The following is a 26474-nucleotide window of genomic DNA, read 5'->3' as shown; positions in this document are numbered from 1 at the left end:
ACAACATATGGAACCACAGAGTGACTACCAGATCCTTACACGAGCAAGGCCGGTTCGGTCATGGTCATGGCAGACCGACCGACCGGTGGGGGATTAACTCACACAATTTGAATGCTGCCGGGGGTCCCCCCTCCGTCATCTGGTGCTGCAAGGGATGCTGAGCTGAGCATCGCCAGACGGTACACCATGTTGTGTGTCTGCTTCGAAGTCCAGGATAGGCAATAAATGTTTCTAATTAAACATTCTTAATAAAATTAACTTTTTCGGAGGGGTTGCGCACGTTATGAATATTGCCGGAATTATGCAGCAAGCTTCGTGCGAGTCAGGTGTTGTAGTAGCCTTGCTGGGGTGCCCCTAGAGATCTCCGCCCCACATTTTTCTAGAATACTAGTAAATCATTGGTTTTTTCTCTCGTTTCCCATTGTTCTGTGGAATCCCGTATCGAGCAGAATTAACAGTGTTACTGTTTCCGCCCAGCTGAATACCCATTTCCTGCCCCAGCTGCCAGCAGCCCAGCGACCAGACCCATCCGGAGTCCTATCGGACGCAATAGATCAGTAATTTATGAACAACAACACATAATAATGGCAGCAATAACAATCACACCGCAGCTACAGCTGCTGCAAGGGTTGAGCCAGTGGCCATGGGGCGGCGGCGGCCAAGGAAAGCAACAGCAATCGGAACTTTATTGAAGGTGCAGGATGATAGTAGCTGGCGGAGCATAAACTCTCTAATTTTACAACTGCATCATCATTTCCAAAGGAACACGACATGAGCCAAGACAAAACAGTGCCGTGGTCCGCATCTGTTCTCATCTCCCTTCTCAGAACATCGGAGCAGACACAGTGGGAAATAAAGATTTTTAAAATGGAAAATCCGAAATTGGTTACAATGTTTTGTGATTTTTCACTAATGGGAACAAACATCAATATCAGATAAATAATGAACACTGATGGGTGATGTAGGACTTCCGACCTAAGCGTTTTCAACTAGGTTCTCAGTTTGGAACACGAAGTCGAGCATTCCGAATCTGGAATGTGGAAATACGAGGATTGGCGTTTGAAAACGCCAATTTTCAGTCCAAAATTATTATCAGGGTCTAAAATCTGGTAACTAAATATACATTTCGAAGCTGAGAAGATCATCTTGAATCCAGAATCTAGATATTACCAGATATTACCTCGATTCTAAATCTGGAAGTTTTGGCATGGATACCAATATGTGAATCTAAAATTGTATTGTTGAACTTGATCCTAGAATCTGGATTTTGGAATGAATGCTGGATCTGTGTTTCAGTATTAAGAATCGGTATTCTAACGCCGTGTTTGGATCTGACACCTTTCAAGTCTGGAATCTGGATCTGAATATTGAATCGGAATTCAGAATTTCTGCTTGTAATTCGAATCCGAAATGTGAACTCAAGATTTTTCATTTTATTTCGGAATGTTAATTCCGAATTACAATCATTGAATGAATCTAGAATCGGGATCAGAAGTTGGAACTAGAGTGTGAGTTTTGAAAATCATAATCAGGAATCTAATTTAAAATGGAATCTCATTTCGAATTTTCGAATTTTTAATCCAAGTATAGAATCTGTAACTGAAAACCGGAATCTGGAGCCTGAATGAATGATCCAGAAACCAGATCTCGAAACATGTAATTTTATTGCAGGAATTGATCACATTTCAAAATCAACATTCAAGACGACTATTTAAATACAGTAGAACCCCCATTATCCGCGAGCGGATGATCCGCGGTGCGGTTTATCCGCGAAAGCGAGTTCCATAGTAATTCTTTGAACCTACCCTAAATGTGAAAATGAGTGGTAGGTTTTTGGTCTCTTGTTTTGGTCATGACTTTCACATTATTTGACAACTGGTGTACACGACCTTACAGATGGATAGTGATTCCTGTATTGATAAAACATTGTTTTCGTACTGAAATATCTGCTTTTTTGTGTTTGCACCTCATTTTTAGTCATTTGTTGTGTTATGCGCGATTTTCGTGATCCGCGGTGAGCTAGCCCGACTATTCCGCGGATAATCGCGGGTTCTACTGTATTCAATGATCTTTTGTTCATCCTTCTCAGCACAAGTTATCTCCCCTCCAGAAGATAGTCTAGACTAATTTTGGAGGAACTGAGTATTCAAATATACTCAGATAGCTACTATCTACATGCATTGATTTTGAATGAATAATGAGAGAATACTTCCAACTCCAAGACGAGTCGGCGCAAAATCCATCGTCATTAGTCCAAACATAAGAATCTCTTGGAATCTCGAACTGAATCCCGGTTGGGAAATTTAAATCAAGATTTACATATTAGATTACGATCCAAGCATTGCAATAGCTCTTCAGACTCTGAAATCCGGTTTCGATAGTATATTGAGCAATTCAAGAATTTTACATTCGGATTTAGAATCACGAACTCTGTTATCAAATTTGGATTCCGCGATCCAATTTCGTACATGAATTGAAATTTCAGTTACCAACACGAAATTCGCTCCCATCTACCTCCTAATTCATGATTATGATTTCTAGGATTTCCACGAAAAACAGTTCAAAGATTTAAACTTCCGAAATCCGAATGTAAGATTCTTGAATTCCCCGAAATATTATGGAAACCGGATTCCAGAGCTTGATTTCTTGATTTAGAATTGCTTGAATCTTGATTTAGAATTCCCAACCGCGATTCAGTCTCTTCAGACATCAGAATCTTTTGGAATTTCGTACGAAAGATTGGATCGTCAAAAAAAAAGTAAATCATGATTTGGTATTCCCATCCGGGATTTGGATTTCTGATTATATAGAGCATAGATTTCTGACTCCGTATGGGTATGTGGGTATTTGAATCTTTGAACTTGAGCTGGAGCGGGTATTTGAAATTCACTCCAGCACTGAAAAGCTATGTTTTGATATTTGCATCAATATCCGTATCCCAAATTAACCCATCAATTCGGAATACGAATTCCGCTATGTGTGATTTTGAAGTGAATTGGAATGATTGTGAAGTTTTCAATCGTGACATTCAAAAAATATTGATGAGAATCCAAAAAAAAAAGAAACTATATACGAATGTTAAACCTGGAAAGCTGGAAATGGATCCAGATTAAAGAGTCTGGTTTTGGTGTCCGTATTTCAGAATCCAAGATTTATGTTTTAGACTTTTGTTTCAGCTTCTGATTCCTGGATTCTGATAATCAGACTTCAGATTTTAATCCAAAACCACAATTTGAATATTAAATTCCATACTATAATTGCACGAATCTCAGAGTCGAGTATAAGATTTCGGATTATAAATTTTATACTTATAATTCAGATCCCTTATTGGAATACAGAAAATTATTTCAATTTTCGATCGTAAGCTGGAGTGCATGTCTGAAATCCTCTCCAGCATAGAAAATTTATGTTTTGACATTTGAATCCATATTCGTATCCCAAATGATTCCATCAATTCGGAATACGAATACCGTTGTGTGAGATTTTGTGAATTGTGAAGTTCTCAATCGTGAATTAACATTTGAAAAATACTTATGAGGATCCAAAAAAAAGGGAATTTATATAAATTTTAAACCTGCAAATCTTATGTTCCAACTGGAATCCAGATTAAAGAGCCTCGTTTTGGTATCCGCATTCCAGAATCCAAGATTTTTGTTTTAGATTCTGATTTCCGAAATCTGATAACCAGACTTCAGGTTCAAATCCAAAATCCCAATTTGAATATCAAATTCCATACTACAAATATACGAATCCCAGATTCGAGTACTTAATTTCAGATAACAAATTTTCGACTTATAATTCACATTCCTGATTTAGATTACACATACACAATTTGTACAAACACGTATTTTGAATATGGATTTTAATTGAGGATTGGAAATTCAGAATTTTTTCTTAAGAATCTGGACGCTAATGTCGAATTAGGGAATAGTTTTTCAGATTCTGGCCCAGGATTCGGTTTCCCGCAATCACATTTCGGGCACATATTCAAGATTTGTGTCCCGGATAAAGATATAGGTTCCGGTTGTCTGAATCACCAATTTAAAAAAACAGAAATTCTATTCTTAAATGTTGATTACAGCTTCTGATGCCATCAACATACTCTACATTTAAGACTCAGATTTTAAATCTGATATGTATTCTAGGGTATTTTCAAATTGTATTTGATATTCTCGGATCCTGATACTAGTGAAGAATTCTATTTTAGGTTTGTCGACATTTCAGTTACAAGAGCCAGGATGTGAATTTTAGATTCATCGGCATCTGAAAACGTATTGAAACTAATAAGCACTCTACAAATGATAAGGGGCATCCGGTGACAGAAGAATCCTGTTCCTTCTGTCATCGTAAAGTCCTCTATTTTTTAGAAGGCTTAATTTTTTATTTCGCCCAAAGATAATTTGTTTTAAAATCGTACTGATCACTGAACGGATTGACGGAGAGGATTGTGTTCCAAGTTCTAGGAAATCTAAATAACAGATGTTAATTACAAATTCCAATCCAGATCCATTCCAGTTATTAATGATAGGACTTCGATCACTGATTTTAGATATCGAGTTTAAGATGCGGATTTCAGATTGAAAATAGGTATTCAAACTCTAGATTCAAGATTCTGATCTGAGATCTAGATACCATTTCTAGAATTTTATACTGCTGTTGAATTCCGAGTTCTGGGCTTAAATTGGAAATCGAGATTCCGGATTCGCCTTGCGCATTCAGTTTTCGAGCAAATATTCGGATTTCGGATCACGGATCCTGGCTTTTGATATATTTTTTGGATTCTGTACATGAATTCGGACACCCAATTCAACTTCCATGTTCTGTTCATGGTTTTATATATTAACTCCAGATGATGTTATTCCAGATTTGAATACTCATTTCAGAATTCAAATTTCAAAATTCTAGATGCAAATTTCAGATAGTTAACTCGAATTGTGGATGCATGCCTTATATTCAACTCCAGATTCTAGTTTTTTTGTAGGTTTCAAATTTCTGGATTCCAGAATTCGTTTTCATGATTCATCCATTCGAGCTCTGTGTCAAGATTCGTATTCATATTCCGCTTTCAGATTCCAAATTCGGATCTCAAGATCGCAAATACTGACTTTCAATGTCTCAGGAACCATGTTCAGCGCTTCAGTTTCGGTTTGAATTCCACATATCAGTTGTTGATGCCAGAGCTACGAACCTTAGATCTAAATAACAACTTCCATAAGCGGATTCAAGATTCAGAATATATATTCAAACTCTGGATTTAGGGCTCAAATGTGAGATATTTGGATCTTTTCCGAGTGTCAGATACCGCATTCAGAATTAGAACTCTAGATTTCGGATTCGCCTTCCGAGTTCGATTCACTCTGTATTCTGTATTCGAATTCCAGAACTCAGTCGAGTGTCTGAGATCGAATCCAAAAGCCAGCTCGCTTCAAATAGTAACTAATTTAGGTAACTGATTCAAATGCAAAATTCTAGATCCGGATCCTATTCCATCGTTTGAATTTCAAAATTCAAATTGTAGATTGAAAATTCTAAGTTTTAGGAAAATATTCGAATTCTAGATCCATTGTTATAGAATCTTTGTAGACTCCCAATGTCTCGATTCCGGATTCAAATATTTGGGTAGGATTTCGGATTTGGGCTCTGAATTCGGTGTCCACATAAAATTTCGTCTTCAGATTTCAGGTTCGCTTCCAAAATGAAAAATCTCTAAATCGATTTCAGACTTTTTAAAAATATATATGAAATTTTTTATGCGTATTCCAGTTTTTGATTAAGTATGACAAGCTGATGGTATTCCATGTTTTTTTCCAAACTTCGAATTTAAAATTCGAACATGGAAAAAAAATTATCTTATTAGGATTAAAATACAGGATTAAAAATTCTAGATTCCAAATTCAGATAACATATTCCAATTTTGAAATTTGAGACTCAGACTGTAGATTTTAGATTATAAAATTTTTGTAGATTCCTGTTTTCCCGATTTCGAACTCATATTCAGAGTTAGGTTATGGAAATTGGACTCCAAATTCGGTGTTCTGATTCAGATTCATGATACGTATCCTAGAATCCCAGGAACAGATCTGATTGTTGTCAAAGCTGCAAAATTCAAAAACGAATTAGAATCCGCATTTTAGTTAATAATTATAGATTTCATCTACCGACTTATAGAAGCGGATTCTATATTTAGATTACATATTCAAATTCTAGATACAAGGCTCAGATCTGAGATTCGAATTAGAGTTAGAGATCAAGATTTCAGATCCGAACTCAGATTTCGAACGAAAATGCTGAATTTTCATCCGGCTTCAAGTCAGGTTTAAAATGCTTTCATACTGACTACAAATTTGGATACACGATTCAAATACTAGATCTATCTATATATATATATATATATATATATAAATGGAGTGATGTCTGTCTGTCTGTCTGATTCTTACAGACTCGGAAACTACTGAACCGATCGACATGAAAATTGGTATGCAGGGGTTTTTGGGACCAGGGAAGGTTTTCGTGATATTTTGAGACCCCTCCCCCCTCTCTAAGGGGGGGCTGCCATACAAATGAAACACAAATTTCTGCATTACTCGGAAATTAACCAAGCAAACGAAACCAAAGTTGGCATGTGAAAGTTTTAGGGTGCAATAAATGTTTCTATGATGGTTAGACAGTCCTTTCCCCACTCAAAGGGGGGGGGGGCTGCCATACAAATGAAACACAAATTTCTGCATTACTCGAGAATTAATCAAGCAAATGAAACCAAATTTGGCATGTGGAGGTTTTAGGATGCAATAAATGTTTCTATGGTGATAAGATACTCCTTCCCCCTCTCTTAGAGGGGGCTGCCATACAAATGAAACACAATTTTTTGCATTACTCGGAAATTAATCAATCAAACGAAACCAAAGTTGGCATGTGAAAGTTTTAGGGTGCAATAAATGTTTCTATGATGGTTAGACAGTCCTTCCCCCACTCAAAGGGGGGGCTGCCATACAAATGAAACACAAATTTCTGCATTACTCGAGAATTAATGAAGCAAATGAAACCAAATTTGGCATGTGGAGGTTTTAGGATGCAATAAATGTTTCTATGGTGTTAAGATACTCCTTCCCCCTCTCTTAGAGGGGGCTGCCGTACAAATGAAACACAAATTTTTGCATTACCCGAGAATTAATCAAGCAAATTAAACCAAATTAGGCATATGGAAACTTTAGGGTGCAATGAATGTTTCTATGGTGGTTAGATATCCCTCCCCCCTCTCTTAAGGGTGGCTGCCATACAAATAAAACACAAATTTCTGCTTTACTCGAGAATTAATCAAGTAAATGGGCGGGACGAAGTTTGCCGGGTTAGCTAGTATCATATATAGTTCCATTCGAATTACGTCTGAATTCCATTTTTGTGTTCAATATTCTAGATACAAATTTATAACTAATTTATAAGAAAGCTATGACTTTAGATTCAATGTCAGATTGTAGTTTATGACATTCTAGTTCTAGAAGTCATGCTACAAAACCATATTGTCCCGTCTCTGCTTGCTTATCAATTGCACTTGGGAATTAAAATGAGAAATGTTTCGAATGCACATTAAAACACATAGTATTCTGATGCGACGAAAAATATTTTAAACAAAAAAACTGGATTGTTGAAGAATAATGAAAAAAATCATAACAAAATGTATATTCTTCCCGCTTTCGTGAACACATTTCCATATTTTGCATACTGTGCACACAACTAACAATAATCAACTTATGGTAAGGACCAAGCCCAAGGCCGCCTAGCTTATAAAACCCGCTCAACAAAAGGCGATTGTCTTCAGCAGCAGCCCAAATAATCCGAAGAGATATTGCACACAGACGCAAACACACATACCAGAAAAGAGACCAGCTCCGAGAAGCCTATTATTACCGGTCAACCGTCCTCTTTCCCGCTCCCACACACACACACACCGGTTCCCTCAATTTATGGTTCCACTTCTCGCCAAACAAAAGCATATTATTGCACGCAGGAGTTGTTTTCTTGTCCCTGCTTGCTTTTCGGTGCCATAAATTTACCGAACTCGTTCTTGAGAACCAGTCTACTAGGCGCAGGCAGCCACAGCCACAACGCGGCCGGAATTCCGAAGGAGGTGGACGGACGCGAACAAGCGTGGTTTCCCCCATGGGAATGACCCCACAACTATGCGAAATGTTTTCATAATAAGATCTTAATTATAGATAATTGGCGCTGACTTTTTTTTTTGCCTGTATTTCTTTCACTTTTTGCTTGTTGGGTCTCATAGCCCTCAAAAAAAAAAAAACGAGGAAGAACAAACGTGATGACTTACCGATCATTGTGCAGGCCGAACCGGTGATGGAATCCCTGGACAGTTGGACGATGGCCAGGAAGAGATCCCCGATGAGAAGGCACGCGACATAGTGCGTCTGGCAGCGCCAGTGCAGGACGTGATGCTGCGAGGTCACCAGGTAGCCGGTGGCAAGAGTGGCCGCGAGGAAAATCACCGAGATGAGGAGGGCCGCTGCGTAGAGGGCGAACTTAATGTCCTGTAACATGAAAAAGAAGAGCGGTTGAATAAGTTAGAGAACAGTGTGGGAAATTAATTCTATTTTGAGAAAAGAGAGGGAGATAACATCATCACGTGTTGACTTCCAAACAACATATCTTGTTGCCCTGGTGATGATGAAGATGATTGCGATTGAGGATGAGCCTCTCCCCCTCCCGTCCCAGCCCATCATCATCATCCTGTCGATGACAGACGGCAGACGAGGCACAACAAAGGCACAACCAGCGAAGGGTGCCATAACTGAAATTGATTTCAGTAAAATATTTAAAAGGTTCAATTTAGCGGAAACGAGAGGGTCTCTTTGTTCGCTGCCGCGGGTTGTAATTGTGAAACGATGGGTTGGGAGCTGGGGAAGAAGATGCGGAAAAAGCATAAAATCTGGTAATTTGATCCAGTTTGCATTCATAATCCACTTGGGAGATTTCACGAGCGGATAGCTTCAAGCTTCCACCGGCGCTGACTGAATTGAGATGAGATCGACAGTCGGAGCCAGCCGATTTGTTCGGAGGCAATCGACGGAGAAAATTTTATTTGTTATGATTCACTCTTCAGGGTGGATGAAATTATTCCGATGAAATCAACCGTAAAAGTGGCTCTCGCGCTAACTTTCGATGCTGTGTGAATTTAAGGTGTGTTTACTAATAGAGATGGTAAACAACGGGGAAAAAGTAGGGTATGAATCATCTCTCTCGCACCCGTAAAAAACAAATAAACTTGCAAAAACATTCAACTCGAACGGCTGTTTTTTTGATTTTTGTTTTTAAGGAGATTTTCAACGTCGTTATGAACCGATAGCATGATTGGCCATCCTGAACTCAAATTCATTACATACGAGTATACTGCCTTTCTACGCATAGTTGTCCCATGTTCCAAAATCAGCAACTGAGAAAAACGCAATCAAAGTTTTCTCGCATATTTGTCTACCAAAAGCTTTAAGCATTTCAATTTAGCAATACACCGGGTTTTTTATAAGCACTATACTATTGTTCAATGGAATGTGATGAGATCCCCTCACTGAATCAATCAAACTTGATTGCGGGTTTAAAAAATCATGGTGGGACTGTTATCGAAACGAAAAAGAGCGTCGTGAATTAATCCTGTGCACTCATTTCGAGAATCCGGAGTTGTCACATCGGGACATCGGTAAGATGCTCAGAATCGTCCAATCCACGGTCAGCAGAGTACTAAAACGATACTTCGAGAACCTAACCATCGACCGGAAGGTGAAGAACGGCAAAAATGGATGCTCCATCAGTGAAAAAGATCACAAGCGTGTAGTTAAGCAGTTTAGACGTGATCCGAGAAGTTCGGTCCGGGATGTCGCCAATAAGCTGAAATTGTCAAGTTCATTCGTCCAGCGGACCAAGCAGCGGGAGGGCCTGCGTACATACAAGGTTCAGAAGGCTCCTAACCACGACGAAAGGCAAAACATGGTGGGGAAAACGCGAGCCCGGAAGCTGTACACCGAAATGCTGACGAAGCCGCATTGCCTGGTAATGGACGACGAAACCTACGTCAAAGCGGACTTTCGTCAGCTGCCGGGCCTGTTGTTCTTCTCCGCAGAGGACAAATTCAGCGTTCCGGAGGAGATTCGCAAGCAGAAACTATCCAAGTTTGCCAAAAAGTACAATGGTGTGGCAAGCGATCTGCTCTTGTGGAAAGCGGAGCGCCCCCTTCGTGATGACCGGTACGGTAAACGGGCAGGTTTACCTTAAGGAGTGCCTACAGAAGCGCTTACTACCACTATTGAAGCAGCACGAGGGCCCGACCATCTTCTGGCCGGATCTCGCTCCGTGCCACTATTCAAAGGACGTGTTGGAGTGGTACGAAGCCAACGGGGTCACCTTCGTGCCAAAGGAAACGAACCCGCCCAATGCGCCGGAGCTTCGCCCAATAGAGAAATATTGGGCGATTATGAAGCAGGCCCTCCGGAAGAACCCAAAAGTTGTCAAATCGGAGGCGGACTTCAAGAGAAAATGGATTTCTGTTCAAAAAAAACTACAACCTGACGTTGTACAGAACCTTATGGACGGGGTAAAGAGGAAGGTGCGAGCATACGGGCTTGGGCTCGAAGTATGAATAAAAAGAAAATGCCAAAAGTTGTTCAATAGTTTTTATTTTACTGTCTAAAATTTTCAAAATGATCGGTCTACTGGGCGAATTTCTACAGCGTTTTTTCCGTGATGCAATTTGATGTGACACACCCTTTACTGGGAACAAACAATTTTTTTGTGTTTTTCGAAAGATTATGCATAGAAACATCGTTTTATGAAGAAATGAGTGATATGCAACACCTTCGCAGAATATAAAGCTCATTGTTATTAGGCATTCGCTAACAAGGTGTACACGTGTTCGTTCTTTCAAACCAGAAAAGAGCGCATTAGACTTGCTGAAAATGTGACATAAAATTATTGTACTTGAACCGACTTATTCGATATGGATCTACAAAAAAATACATGGTGGGATAGTTATGAATAGAATGGTGACCGGAATAAATCGCCACAGTAAACAACTGCAACAGAAACAACCGCTTAGAAAAAGTGTAGTAGGCTAGAAATATTTGGCGCGGGAAAAACATCATGTGCCTCACATTTCTATTATAAATTTATTCTCTTGTTCTCGTTTTTCGAAATTTATTCTGAGGACAATGTAATGGGGACGAAGTCCCCATTTGGCGAGGATAAGGAATCGAGGCGGCCCATGCCGCCAAGATGACGCAATCCGAGTCCACCGCCGACCCGCCGTCGGAAGCGGCGGTGTCTCGCACGCAAACCTGGGATCCACTGATTGCCCGGTTAGTTTGAAACATAGGATACGATCCTTTAGCAATGTCCGACCGAGCTCTAGCGAGCGTCGGACGGTATACGTCTGCCCGGGGCGTTACGTTTGCCTGGGGCGATACGTTTGCCCGGTTAATTCTTGTTTTGAAATACAATACCGCGCCACAATATTTATAGCCTACTACACATTTTATAAGCGGTGGTTTCTGTTGCAGTCGTTTTCTGTGGCGATTTATTCCGGGAACCGAATAGAATATCAACATGGGACAATTGAGCTTGATGTTGTTTTTTTAAAAGTTGGGAATAAACTATATGTTTTTTTTGTGTTTTTCCGTAAGATACAATGTAAGAAACAACGTTTTATGAAGAAAAGTGAAAATCGTCAAAAGTAACATGGGACAACTATGCGTAGAACGGCATATATATTTCACTAACGGCATCATATATTTCACTATTGAGCAAATTACCGTACCTGAAGGTAATAAACGGAAATAAACGAGCTATAAGCGTTCTGAAAAACCAACAGTAAATACAGGGACGGGTGACCTTCGGATTAAAGTCCTTTAAAATAAGAACAGGGCAGCAGGAAATACATAGCTCATCATGTTGCTCCTTAGTTATTTTTCTATACAATGCAGATGTAACGTTATCAACAAAAGAAAGCAGTTCTTGCTACCGAGAAAATTCGTTAATGCCATCCTGCATACAATGTGTTGTAATTTGAAGCCACTTTTAATTCGGAAACCATGCATGGGTTTGTGAAAACTGATTGATCAATTTAAAAGACCCCAACCACCAATAAGTTCAAGAACAAGCACAAACAAAATAAATCAGTTTATATTATATATCATATTTTGTCACTTTAGAATGCATTGGTATGTGATGTGATGATGTGATGTGATGTGAAACGGTGCCATACAACCACACTGATTTACGGTTTGAAAGAGAATGATATTAGGCTGTCAAAAAAGTCCTGCGGTATTTTTTTTGAATTTTCATTTGTTCATAAAATAGTTACAATCATCTGTTTTAAGTCAAATATGCGCCGTTTTGTTCGATGACTTGTTCCCAACGAGATGACAACTTCATAATATTCTATAACAGGGATAGCTCGCCTCCTTATTGGCGAAAAACCAGATAGCCAATTTTCACAGGTCTCTTTTGTGGCTAACTTCTGACTACCTAGCTCGTTCGCCATGGACAAAAACAGGTGGTAGTCACTTGGTGCAAGGTCCGGACTATACGGCGGATGCAAAAGAACCTCCCATCCGAGCTTCCGGAGCTTCTGGCGCGTCACCAAAGAAATGTGTGGTCTGGCGTTGTCCTGATGGAAGACAATGCGACCTCTGTTTATCAAAGATGGCCTATTCTTCATGAGTGCTACCTTCAAGCGGTCCAGTTGTTGGCAGTACAGGTTCGAATTGAGCGTTTGGCCATAGGGAAGCAGCTCATAATAGATTATTCCTTGACAATCCCACCAAACACACATCAGAACCTTCCTGGCCGTTAATGAGGGCTTGGCCACCGTCTGAGCCGATTCAGCGGGCTTCGACCACGACCGTTTGCGCTTCACGTTGTCGTAAGTGACCCACTTCTCATCGCCAGTCACCATCCGCTTCAAAAACGGGTCGATTTTGTTGCGATTCAGCAGTGATTCACATGCGTCGATACGGTCAAAGATGTTTTTTTTTGCGTCAACGTGTGTGGCACCCATACATCGAGCTTCTTTGTGAATCCAAGCTTCTTCAAATGGTTAATAACGGTTTGATGACTTATCCCCAGCTCTTGGCCGATGCTACGGCTGCTACTATGCCGGTCTTTCTCGGCTAGTTCAGCGATTTTGTCGCAATTTTCGACGACAGGCCTTCCGGAGCGTGGCGCATCTTCGACGACCTCTACATCAGAACGAAAACGTTGAAACCATCGTTGTGCGGTGGAAATGGAAACTGTATCGGGTCCGTAAACTGCACAAATTTTATTGGCAGCTTGAGATGCATTTTTGCCTTTGTCATAGAAGTACTGTAAAATATGTCGGATTTTCTCTTTATTTTGCTCCATATTTGCGACACTATAACTCACGAACGACTTAACCAAACAAAACACTGTCAAGGACTATATTATAGCGCGCAAAAATACCTTTCAAACAAGCTATAGTATGACTCGATACAATGAATACAACTAGAACTACGCGCTTACAACGACACCTCGCGGAAATACCGCCGGACTTTTTTGACAGCCTAATATATTTTTTCAGCGGATCCGCGCGTTTTGTACTTTAGCGGTACACGCTCACAGGATAGAGACAAATCGGCAGACTCAACCAAAGAGGCGAGTCCAACGAGACGAACGAAAGAGCGTTAAAAGGCAGCGATGGCAAAAAAATACATTCATTACGATTTGTTCGCTCGTTGGATTCACATGCAGGCTAAAAAGGGTCTTTTTCAGGATCACAAAATTATCTTCAATCTAAAGAGTTTATTGTTTTGTTATCACTCGATATCCCCATCTTGTTCGGCTAAACCTTCCTGTTTAACGATTGCGTTTGCCACTTGTCACAGCTTTCACAGTTGGAAAATTTCTTCCCATCCAGCTTGGGACATGTTGGGTCATAATTTGGACCCCGAACTCTATGTTTACAAAAATGTCCAACTAAATATGTCGCATTACAGGTCCGTCCAATAAGCTAAATGTCGAACTAAATGTAAATTACTGTACTTTCAATCAGGAAGCAATTTAAGAATTGATGAAAATTGAATAATCAGGAAAGTCCCCAACCATCAATAAGCTCAGCACAACTGCCAAATTCTCATACTCATCATATCCTGGCAAACAAATTATGAAAAAATCAATTTGTGTTTTATTATTATTTTGGATAATATTTTAGAATGCAATGGACTGTATTTCGTAAATTCTTTTTTGAAAGGTTTAATGGCCCTGATAAGCGCCGTGTTTTATGGAATGGTTCCAATTTAGAAAACTTAGTACTCGTGGTGACTTTTTTCTTATGCTACCAGCTGCCGTTTTGCGATTGCGTTTGCCACTCGCCACTCGCTGCAACTGCCTGTTGTTGTCTTGATGTCCACCGAACCGAATATGGTCTGTTCTGAATGCGGGTATTCTTATCGGCGCGAGCAGCTTTGCCAGCCAACTCGATCATTTCGGCGGCCGAAGCTATTAGCGAATTCGTTTTTGTTCAGTTTCAACCCCAGTGCCGCACTAACTGCTGTCAAAACGTTTTTTTATTCACTCAGTTTCGCACTCAGTGTCGCACTAGTTCGCCCCGAAAACTGTTAGTTTCGCACTGAGATGTTTCACGGGTTGGCACTCGGGTTCACCAATACAACTATACTGAACTGTCAAGTTCCGAATATTATTTTGGAAAATCTAAAAATAAAGACTATGAAAATGGAAAACCTGCTGCTTTTGCTTTTGTATTATTGGAAGCGTAATCCAATTCGGATTCTGATTTTGAAGAGTATATTCGAGTAGACGGCATTAAGCTACGTGTGCTTTCATTGGGAGGTGAAAATAATGATGGATATTCAGGTGGAATAAATTTCAAAATCAAAATTATGAATGAAAATTTACTTTAACGTATCGAATATTTATTTTATGTGATTAAATAAGAGGATTTTTCCGATAAGGCAGAAACATATTGAACGAAAACTGTGTCTAATGATGATTTTATATTATAATAGTAATTATTTGTGGAACAAACAGGAAATGCATCGACAAATGGTTAAGTAAGTGTCAGAACTACATGTGTTAGATAATCGAACAATATGAAGTACAAATTTTCATTCAAACTTTTATATGTTTACACTGCACTTGGCCCTTCTGATCTGATGGAGAACAATTTACCTCCCAAGCACTAACATCACCACCAGACGTCGACACTGTACATTTGCCGTCGTAAATATAAACAAATCAGACTATATAACGTACACCAACAAACCAACGCATTCGTGAAACTGAAAACGTTTTTTTATTACAGAGTCAGTTTGGCACTGACTCAGTTTTAAAAACGAATTCGCTATATATAACGCCGACTAGGTGGCGCACTGGTACTAAAGGTGGGACCAGAATGCCGCGCTATGCGTCGCGACACGACAATTGTGCTTTGACACTTCATTTTAAACATGTGTGTTTCCATTTAACCACCCACAATAACGCGTTACGTCATTAGCATCGTTGTACTAAACGCTAACATTTGTTCTAAACTGCTTGCGCCGAATATGTCAATGTGTTGTTTTTAAAAACATTCAACCAATTCGTGGACACAACAAGAACAAGATTTGGATACGAACTGAAATTCATTGAAAACAAGTATAGAGAAGTTATTATGTATTCATACTTATGCAAAATTAAGCAACCGATGCAAACTGAACATCGGCTGAATTCATTATATTTGAGGTAATGATGGATAAACGGATATTGATGCGTAATCAAAAAATGAAATTACAGATCCACAAGTTGATTGAAGTTTTTTTTTTTGTCCCATTTATTTATTTCAGGCTCATTGGCATTTTAGCTGTAACAGAGCCGAATTTTAATCGTGTACATGTCACATATTTATCATATCTATAATTAGCACATTACACAGTTGCCATTTTTCGGCGTTAGAGTATTCCCTTCTATACCATTCCATATGGTACACACATTTACATAGTAGCAGCCATTTAGGCGTAAGAGTTTTCTATCTGTTCTTCCATTATCCAGTTAGACCGGACAGCGGAGACAGTTGATTGATCATTGTTGAGTTATTTATAGAACAGCAGCCCGATGTGTCTTGCAGAGCAGAGCAGTTGTATGGATGAATCGATCATATTTCGACCGTGGATCGATCTCCATCGCTGATGATTGTTGCGTGGACGTAGTTATTCTGTAACAACACAAAGATGGTCAATGAGGGCCCTGAGTTTCGAACTCACGATCGATCGCTTACTAAGCGAACGCGCAACCAATGTGGCTACGGAGGCCCCCTAGTTGATTGAAGTTGACTGATTGAATTTTACTTTGTGTTTGTTCACATGAAAAGAGGTGACGCGAACGCTAGATTGTGATTACAAATCAGCAGACTGCGTCGGGCAAATGTTTTAGCAGAAAACGCAAGCAATGAAAGCTGATGAGAAGCATAGCACAACGCGGCATTCTGTTTCCACCTTAACGCGCTCGGCCTAGCTACCCTAGCGGAGCAATTGGCGGATACACCTACGGGGAACTGAAGAACAACACGGTTCGAGCGGAATTTTGCCTTTCCCTTCACTTTTCCTCCTTTGCCATGTCCAGACATGGCTGCTTGTGTTGGTTTGTTGATGTGTTGTGATGCGAAACGATGTGGTGTACGGTTTGGATGAGAATGATCGTTACGGATTTTTAAGCTGACTGACTGGCTCGAGAATTACGCATGTGTGGGACTGCGACCAATGTTTCGTTCATATTTTTTTCTTTTTCCTTTCCAGTCGTGCTTCATTGTATTTCGCTGCAGCTCTGGTTGCCCGTTTTGGTCGGTACGATTTGAGGAGCACAAAATGGACCAATCAAAACAGGGCACATAGTGCATTTGGACAATGCTTGATATTTCACAATTATTCAATTATTTATCTCAAGAAAAATGAAATGTCATTGGTTATGATAGATGCGTAGATATATTTCCTATCAATTGATGCAAAAACCTTTGCGATCTATCGAGAAATGCTCGAGTTATAAGCGTTCCAAATCTGGCATTATTTCCTACTTGTTCAGTGCCTACATTTTCATTTCACCCCTATATCTTCCGGTTAGACATAGTCCTACGTCAAAATTGATAAGTTGATTGATTGGATCGAACCACCGTAAAATCTATGTATTTCCTGAAAAAAAGTTGTGGCCTTCGATAAAGTGTACTTTGAATAGAGTAGCAGTCAGTTTTATGTTTCAAGCGAATTTATTTGTGAAAGAAAAATTTGGATAGTCATTATTGTACACATACTATATCAAAACCAGAATTTTATCAGATTAGTCTTATTGCACGGAAGAATGGATAGGGACCGCAATAAAAAAGTTCCTCCAAGTAAATAATTCTAACTTTGATGATTTCTATTCAGATCACCTTTCGAGTTCCTTTTGTTTTCCCGCTGTTCGTTGGAACATATTGCTTTTACGCTTGCACGTAGCTATACTGCGCTTTTTGCTTCATGTCGGAATCAATTGCGAACCAACTACAATTTACGCTTTGAAATAAATCTTATTATAATCGTCCAGGTTCGTGAAAGCAATGGAACGTGGACGTTAATAATAGGATTTAAAAATTGAAACACAGATTTTTTTTGTGTGTTTTAATGATATGGCCACTTACTTGTGTACGTAAATCAACTATTTGCTACTATCAATAAGCTCCCACTTGCACATTATAACAAACAACACAGGGCATAAGACTTGTAATTGGGATGAAGTACATATCAAACATCGAAAAAGATAACGAAATGGTCGATAGTTTCATCAAATATGATCTTTGTTCATACACGAAAAATTCCAAATGAAATCGTCCAAAAAATGCAGATTCTAAAAACATGTATTGTTGAATCGATTGAAAGTTTGTATTCCGTTTGGGTTGGAGGAAATATGAGTTTTCCACAGCAAATGGGATTTCTTCGACTCAAGTGTAACTTTTGAAAAGTCGTATCGATTTTAGTAAGAGAAATCTTTGATAATTTATATCTCAAAAACTATGAGTCGCACCGAAATAGCGTCTTTAATTTGCAAAATCTAAATATGCTTTTTTCAGTTTTTTAAAATTTTACGTATTTTTTTATATAAAAATACGTTGAAAAACATTTTAAGACATGTGGGTTGAAATTCCAAAACATAACATGGGTAACATCTAAACATATATTTTTACCATAATGATGTATTTGGAAAATATGTTGAAAATTATAGGCAAATTCATAATATTTCATGAACGGTATAGCACGACAAACATATTAAAAGAGCCTATTTGCTATAAAAAGACAATAAACTAGAATTTTTTTTAAATATCTCGAGAATGACTGCAATTAAAAGGAGATTGATAAAAAGCTTTTTTTGTTTTAAATCACATCAGGATTCATAATTTGTGGCTGAAAATTATTGTTAACATACAAAAATTCGAAGTTTCGAAAATTCATAAAAATACGACGCTCCACAAAGTTCGTCAAAAATAGATTTAACATATTGGACTCATTTTTAAAATTTTCTACGTGACTTCTGTTTTATATGGTTTTTTTTCAAAAATTAACAAAAAAAATCATCTATATATATATATATAAAAATGGATTTCTGTCTGTCTGTCTGTCTGTCTGTCTGTCTGATTCTTATGGACTCGGAAACTACTGAACCAATCGACACGAAAATTTGGTATGTAGGGGTTTTGGTTTGGTTTGGTTGAAATGGTTCGAAACCTCTAAGGGGGGGGCTGCCATACAAATGAAACACAAATTTCTGCATTACTCGAAAGTTAATCAAGCAAACCAAACCAAATTTAGCATGTGGAGGTTTTAGGATGCAATAAATATTTCTATGGTGGTAAGACACTCCTCCACCCTCTCTAAAGGGGGGCTGCCATACAAATGAAACCCAAATTTCTGCATTACTCGAGAATTAATCAAGCAAATGAAACCAAATTTGGCATGTGGAGGTTTTAGGATGCAATGAATGTTTCTATGGTGTTAAGATACTCCTTCCCCCTCTCTTAGAGGGGGCTGCCATACAAATGAAACACAATTTTTTGCATTACTCGGAAATTAATCAATCAAACGAAACCAAAGTTGGCATGTGAAAGTTTTAGGGTGCAATAAATGTTTCTATGATGGTTAGACAGTCCTTCCCCCACTCAAAGGGGGGGCTGCCATACAAATGAAACACAAATTTCTGCATTACTCGAGAATTAATCAAGCAAATGAAACCAAATTTGGCATGTGGAGGTTTTAGGATGCAATGAATGTTTCTATGGTGTTAAGATACTCCTTCCCCCTCTCTTAGAGGGGGCTGCCGTACAAATGAAACACAAATTTTTGCATTACCCGAGAATTAATCAAGCAAATTAAACCAAATTAGGCATATGGAAACTTTAGGGTGCAATGAATGTTTCTATGGTGGTTAGATACCCCTCCCCCTCTCTTAGGGGTGGCTGCCATACAAATAAAACTCAAATTTCTGCATTACTCGAGAATTAATCAAGTAAATGGGCGGGACGAAGTTTGCCGGGTTAGCTAGTAAAAAATAAAAACATACGTCACAGTCGCAGTCGACCGTGTAAAATTTAATTACTTTTCATTTCATCATTCCCTGCCGGGCTATTTCAGGCTAATTTCACCATCAATCAATATAAGTTTCGCAATTAGATACTAAAAAGATTGTGTATTGTGATATAGTGCAAATAAATCAATGAACAATCATACGAAATGCTGAATAGTATCAAAAATTCCAAACAATTCATAGTTCTCACCTGATTTTTGATCGGCACCGAATCCGGCTGCAGATGCTCCACACAGGAAAACACATACACACTTTTCCCATCCAGTGCCTGCTCAAGACAGTACTCATGCGAGGCAAAGATCTTGCCCGAATCAATCGTCACCGAGCCGGTGTCCTCCTGGAGCGCATCCGGCCGGAAGATCCCCGCAATAGCATGCTTCTCGCAGTCGGGAAACCGAAAGCTCAGATCCACATGGGCGGACGTAACAATCCGCGAGCTGTAGTTAACGTGCGACTGGTTCAGCTTGACACACGTCTGATTGCTCTCGTCATAGGCGAAACTTGGCCCGCAGCAGCGCCACACACTGCTGGTCTTCTCGGGAGCCTGCAGCGAATCCATGCCATTGTCCCGGGCACAAACGAGCGCAACTTTCTCGTCCACACAGTACTCGGGCGACGAAACGAGGGAGTGCTTCTGGCTGAGGAACAGTGACCCATTGCCCATCAGCAGCACCTGATCCGTCGTGTAGGCGGTAATCTTGCAACCCTCGGGTCGTCTGTTCTCCTGGAACTTCATATGGGCCGGAGCGTTGCCCACATCGGTGTAGATTTGGTTTTTCGCTGGAAGAAATATTTTCGGAACCCACTTCTGGATGCCACCGGCTACGCAAAGCTGCTGCGACTCGTCGTAATATTCACCAACCCGACAGCACTTGTTGATAAACACAGGCTGCCTCTGAGCGGCTCCGACCGAGGCGCTGAAAAGTGCCACAAAAGCGACCGCCAAAAGTAGGTCACACATTTTTGGCGCTACAACAACTGCAGCCAGGTTGTGCATTCTTTTCTCTTTCATCTCTCAGCGCGTTTTTTTTTCTTCTTTCACTTGATAACTTTCATGCAGCACTTGACGCACTTTTTTTACCCTTCACTTCTTTCCACTTGTTTTTATCATGCACTTTTCTGCAACACAAGAATTCAATTCCACACCACCATAAGACACTTGTTGAGCTTTCTTCTTACTTCGCTCGTCTTTTTTTTTCTTTTTCTTTTCTCCTTTTTCGTTTCAAAACAGATTGCTTCTCGTCACTCGTTTCTTCCCTTCGCGTGTGGTTGCGTTGCTGCTGACTGAAGCCCTTCGTTCGTGGTAACACAAAACGCAACGCGGTAATTAAATCCAATAAATCAGCCCAGCAGCTCCTGCTGCTGACCACATGCACTTAAACCGAAAAAAAACCCGTTAGATTTACGTTTGTGCGGACCAATGTGTGTGCGGTTCAGTCTACGATTCTCCCGATTCTCTCGGCCCTTCCGGACAACTGAAAACCAATAAATACAGAGAAAGAAAGAAAGAAATAAAGTGTTAATTATCTATTCAAAGGCGTTCTTCTACGGGACTCTGGACTGTTGAAAACAACTTCAGGTTGTGATTCTCCGCACCAACGACCCCACCGCCATGCACTGGCTGGCTGTGTTAACCGATCGACTATTGCGTTGGGACAGAACCGCCGGCTGCAGCGTTAATTGCATTTTATATGGACCACTGCCGAAACAACCAGGACCTGGAAGACCACTGCAACACACATATGAATACGACCATACCTCCTGCCTGCTTCGGAGAAGCAGGATCGGTGTGTTCAAAAGTTCGGCGCAACTGTTGCAGCACGACAGGACGAAATTCTGCTTCGCACTTCGGGGTCATGCGCAGGGCTCTCGGAGGACCGACGAGGCTTTGGCTCTTCACCTTTATCGCTCGGCAGCCTGCCCCGAGAGCAACGTGCAAAATTTGTGTGGGCGATGGTTTTTCATAATTTGTATTTTGGGTGTGGGGGGTTCATCCTAGTTTCGAGATTTCGGTCAGAGATGACACAATACAGTGATAGACATTCGTTTAGCCGCACTTGAAAAAAAAACTTGAAACACTTACAAAACAACTAGGAATGTTCTTTTTATCGGGATACTTATTTGCTGTAGTGATAGTATATTTAAGTCAATTTTATTGAAAGGACGCGCGTCACACACACACACACACACAAGGCGGCATCGGTGGATATAAACATTCAAACGTCGTTTTTTCCCGAGACATGCGTTTAGCCGCAGGGCATAAAAATCGAGTTTCCGCTTAATCACCAAGCCTTTATCTGTGTTTTTTGAAAAAAATACTTGGGAATGTTCTATTTACAAGATAAATATTAGATGTGCGACGTAAGAAGTATTCTAATATTAAGTATGGCGAAAAGTATTCTATTGACGGAAGAGGGGCGGAAAATAATAAAGATATTCAGTGAACAAAAGTTTTCTAATCGCTCGCTCGTAACAAAAATTGGTCTATCTGAGAAAGTGGTACGGAATTTCTTTAAAAAGTGCCAGAAATATGGGATATAACGACCAACAAACCAAATGGGAACACCAAAGTTACTTTGCGTCTTAAAGGTCAAATAAGACACGAAGCAACCAGGAAACGATGTCCTGCTCATACATTAAGGCAGAATCGGTTGTTCCAGTAACGAAGAGGCATATTGCACTAGGAAGCCGAAACTGACCGCTACCCATAAGTAGAACCATCTCATTTTCGCCCGGCAATACATGGAATGGAAACTAGAATGGAGAAATGTTGTATTTTCCAGCGAAAAAAGTTCAATTTGGATGATTCGGACTGTTACAGTTGCTATTGGTACAATTTGAGTCAACGGCATGTCGTGAGATCGAAGCGAAACTTTGGGGGCGGAAGTTTGACAGTGTGGGGAGCCGTTTCCTATCACAGCAAGCTTCTCATTTGTTTCATTTGCACCCGAATGAACTCCGAAAAGTATCTTCAATTACTGGAGGACGTTTTGATTGCCCATATTGAGAATAACGCTACCGAGGATATCGTTTTTTCAGCAGGATAATGCGTAGATCCACGTTTCCAAGCAAACGAAGACATGGTTTGCTGAGAAGGACATTCCGCTTCTTGAATGACCTGCTGGCAGTCGATTGCAATCCCATAGAGAACCTATGGAGAATCTTGGCCGAGATGGTCTATGCAAACGGATGACAATTTGACAACATTTCCAGTCTCAAGGCAGTAATTCGGGAATTCAGGGCTATAATCAATTTGCCGCACAAATTTTCTTTTACTGAAATTTTAGGATGCGGCTAAACGAATGTCCACCCTGATTCCACATATTTCAATTAATTAGAAAACTAAAAGTGAATTTATTCTTTTTTTAGAATAAATTCGATGAAAATAAACAATAATCGTCTTTTATGAGCAAAACTGTACAAAGAATTGACGTATTTTAAAAAAATATTGAGGAAAAATAGGGTGCGGCTAAACGAATGTCTACCACTGTATCCCTTGTATTGCGTCTTTCTGCTAAGGATTTTTCAGCCAGGCGGTATATTCAATGTTTGATTTTAATGTCAATTTTCTTAAAAAAAGGGAACGAGAGTCTACGACATGCAAATGTAGCTCAATGTTGTAAATATTCCAACCCTCAATCTCACCAATTACTACAGTTGTTGGGTAGTAAAATTGGGTACAGACATGTGTTTTAACATTTTTATCAGTTCAGTTTTTTTTGTGTCTCTAATTTTTCCGGAAATACCACATAGGAATATTCCAAGTAGAGGCCAAAAACAGATTAATCGAACTTACTATTTTTTTCAAATTTAGCCACTCCGAAGGTCAAAAACCAGTATGAATACGCGCGGTTTATCTAACCACAGCACTGGTTGCTTCCAGTCGGTTCAAGAATGTTTTAACAGCAAAAAATGAAATCCAATAGGCTATAAAGATTACAAAGGTAGCACCTGGAAAAAATGCAACAATATTATATGAACTTTATTATTCAAATCGCAATAAATTTCCTTCTCAACTAGGGTATACTAACGTAACTCTGGAAAATTCAAGAACCTATCAATTTTTTTCGTAATTTTTTTCTTAACCCTTAGCAAACGAATGTCGCATTGGAAATATTCTAAAAAAATTGAATGTCCTTTGTATGGACATACCTGTTGATACTACCTATTATTACTGACTGTTTCCATTAAATCCTATGAAGCACTTTTAATTATGCACCTTTTCTCGCTCTGGAAATAAAGCACTTAATTTCTTAAAAATCCGTCGACCAACTGGTCATCGTTCAAGAAAAAAGCGCTCGTTCGTTAAAGGTTAATACTACACCGAAATAGCCCAAAAAGGCAGATTTTAAAAACATGTATTTTTGATTCGAATGAATGTTTGTATTCCGTTTGGGTTGGAGGAAATATGAGTTTTCCACAGCAATTGGGAATTTTTTTTGACTCAAGTATAACATTTGAAAAGGGCGTATCGATATCTGTGAGAGAAATATTCGATAATTTATGTTTCAGAAACTATTAGTCGTACCAAAATAGTGTCTTAGAAAAAGTTCTAGAATATTAATGTTAACACTTTGCGGACCGCTCATGAGATTTCTCGCTTTCGCGTTCCTTCTTTACGGACTTGTGTGAAATTAACGGAAACAAGTGTTTGTTGCGTGCAAGTTTCTGATCAACGTCTTGCTGGATTTAATGAATAATGAATTATTTCAATTGCAATAAATTGATTGTTTATCAAGTAACAACCTTCAAAATCATCCTCATTAAATAGAAAGAGAATGGAATCATGCGTCTTTCCACATAATTTATTTTTCTTGATCGTGACAGAGAAAAGTTATAGACTGAAACATGAGCATGGGTCAATATAGCAAAATATACAGAATTTTTAAAATCAAAAAAAGTTGTTCGAATAGAGTTATCGAAGTTATTCGATAGAGAAATATTTTACCTATCTTCCAGCCACAATTATATTAATCGAAAAAGGTTATGAGAAAAGTTATAAGCCAAGTTGTATGGATGAAATTAATGATGTTAAAGAAAATTGGAAAAAAGTTATTTGAAAGGACCCAATACACATTCTCGAGATAGCACTTATTCGATATAGAATATTTTTATCTATCTTTAGCAAAATTTCCATTGGTCGGAAAAGGGTCTAAGAAAAGTTATAGCTCATACCCAACTTGTATGGGGAAAATAAATTAATTTAAAACGAAATTTCCTATCACAGCAAGTTATTTGAAAGGACCCAAAACACATTTTTGAGATAATACTCATTGGATAGAGAATACATTTATACATCTTCAGCAAAATTTTAGTTAGCCGGAAAAGAGTCTGACAAAATGTATGGGCCAAAATGTATACAAGTTGTAGGAGGGGAATTAATAAATTCATCGGAAATGGAAATAGAACTTTTTCACACTCCAAAAAAAAATGAAGGAACAGAGCTTGAAATTTTTAGGGATTTTTGAAATGCTTTAAAATCGTGAAATGTCAACGCATGATAATGGGATATAAATCTCTTTAAAGCATAATTTACATGGATTTACACGGAATATTTTACAGAGAAATTTGTATTTCGATGAATGTAGATGTAGTGAACAAAAAAATCGGGAAGAAAGGAGAAATCGAACCATTTAGTACAGTACTTAGATTATTATTGTGATTATTGTATGAACGAAAAATTTCGAATCCGTATTTGATAATAAATAGTTCAATAAATAATCTGCGAAAAAGAGTTTTGAAAATTCTAATAAATTCTATACACCCAGGATTTTTTAAATCGCGGGGGATAAATTTATTTATTATAATATGCCGTCGTACATCATAGTAGATATGCTTTGAGTATTTTCTCAAATTTTCATTTCCGAGCCGATTGAGAATGGGAAAAAAAAAGAAAAACTATTTTTTTCACTATAGCTCTTACAGTGAACCATATAGAAGAATTATCTTAATACTTTCTGAGAGAAATCATACATATCTATGAGAGGCGTAGGAACACATTCAAATACGAATTATAGTAGTAATAAATCTCTAAATCCTCAAAAAAAATCAATATTTCAAGTTTTATAGTACTTCAATTTTTTAGGAGTTTATTTTTTGATTATATTTCTCGATATATCATAGTAATATGCACTTTTAGTAATTTTTTTTTCAATTTTTTATCTTGAAGCTATTGTTTAAAATGAAAGGTACATTATTCACCGTAGATCTTATGGTGAATTTCATAGGGATTCGAAAAAAAGTCAAAATTTCTATACAATAGATATTTTTACTTCCTTTTTAATTTTTACTTCCTTACCCAGCCAGACCCTTTCCCCCGTACAACTCGTGAACGCTTTGGCCAATAACTTTTCTCATACCCTTTTCGGACCAATGAAAATTTGACTAAAGATAAATAAAAATATTTTTCATCAAATGAGTACTATCTCGGAAATGTGTTTTCGGTACATTCAAATAACTTTTTTTCAATTTTCTGACCTGGCCTATAACTTTTCTCAGACCCTTTTCCGAATCATGAAATTGTGGCTGGCGGATAGGTGAAATATTCATCTATCGAATAACTTTGATAACTCTATTCGAACACCCTTTTTTGATTTTCAAAATTCTGTATACTTTCCTATATTGACCCATGCTTACGTTTCAGTCTATAACTTTTCTCTGTCACGATCAAGAGAAAAAAAGAATATGTGGAAAGATGAATGATTCAATTCTCTATCTAATTTACTTTATCTTTATAAACTATTTACTAATATCTTTATAAACAGTCAATTTATTTCAATTGAAATAATTCATTATTCATTAATTCTAGCAAGACGCTGAACAGAAATCTGCACACAAGAAAAACTTTTACCCGCTGACTT

The 26474-nt window shown here is 38.7% G+C and overlaps 1 protein-coding gene across 7 annotated transcripts in view; it reads right to left on the bottom strand.

Moving 5' to 3' along the window:
* The window catches only part of LOC129774817 (probable G-protein coupled receptor Mth-like 1), a 379271-nt gene that overhangs the window by 333191 nt on the left and 19606 nt on the right, over positions 1-26474 (bottom strand). For 6 of the 7 annotated variants that reach the window (XM_055778805.1, XM_055778810.1, XM_055778807.1 and 3 more), the window contains exons 2-3: positions 19805-21089; positions 8324-8540 (exon numbers count right to left, since the gene is read on the bottom strand). In XM_055778805.1, coding sequence (XP_055634780.1) covers positions 8324-8540; positions 19805-20626 — 1039 coding nt within the window. In that variant the 5' untranslated portion in view covers positions 20627-21089. Of the gene's footprint in view, positions 1-8323; positions 8541-19804; positions 21090-21210; positions 21333-26474 lie in introns of those variants that run through there. The other variant, XM_055778808.1, reaches the window with a different exon arrangement.

This window comes from Toxorhynchites rutilus, chromosome 3 (genome assembly GCF_029784135.1).
Source record: "Toxorhynchites rutilus septentrionalis strain SRP chromosome 3, ASM2978413v1, whole genome shotgun sequence".
Taxonomy (NCBI): domain Eukaryota; kingdom Metazoa; phylum Arthropoda; class Insecta; order Diptera; family Culicidae; genus Toxorhynchites; species Toxorhynchites rutilus.
Note: the sequence above shows the minus strand (reverse complement) of the source record. Positions and strands in the feature narration are given on the sequence as shown.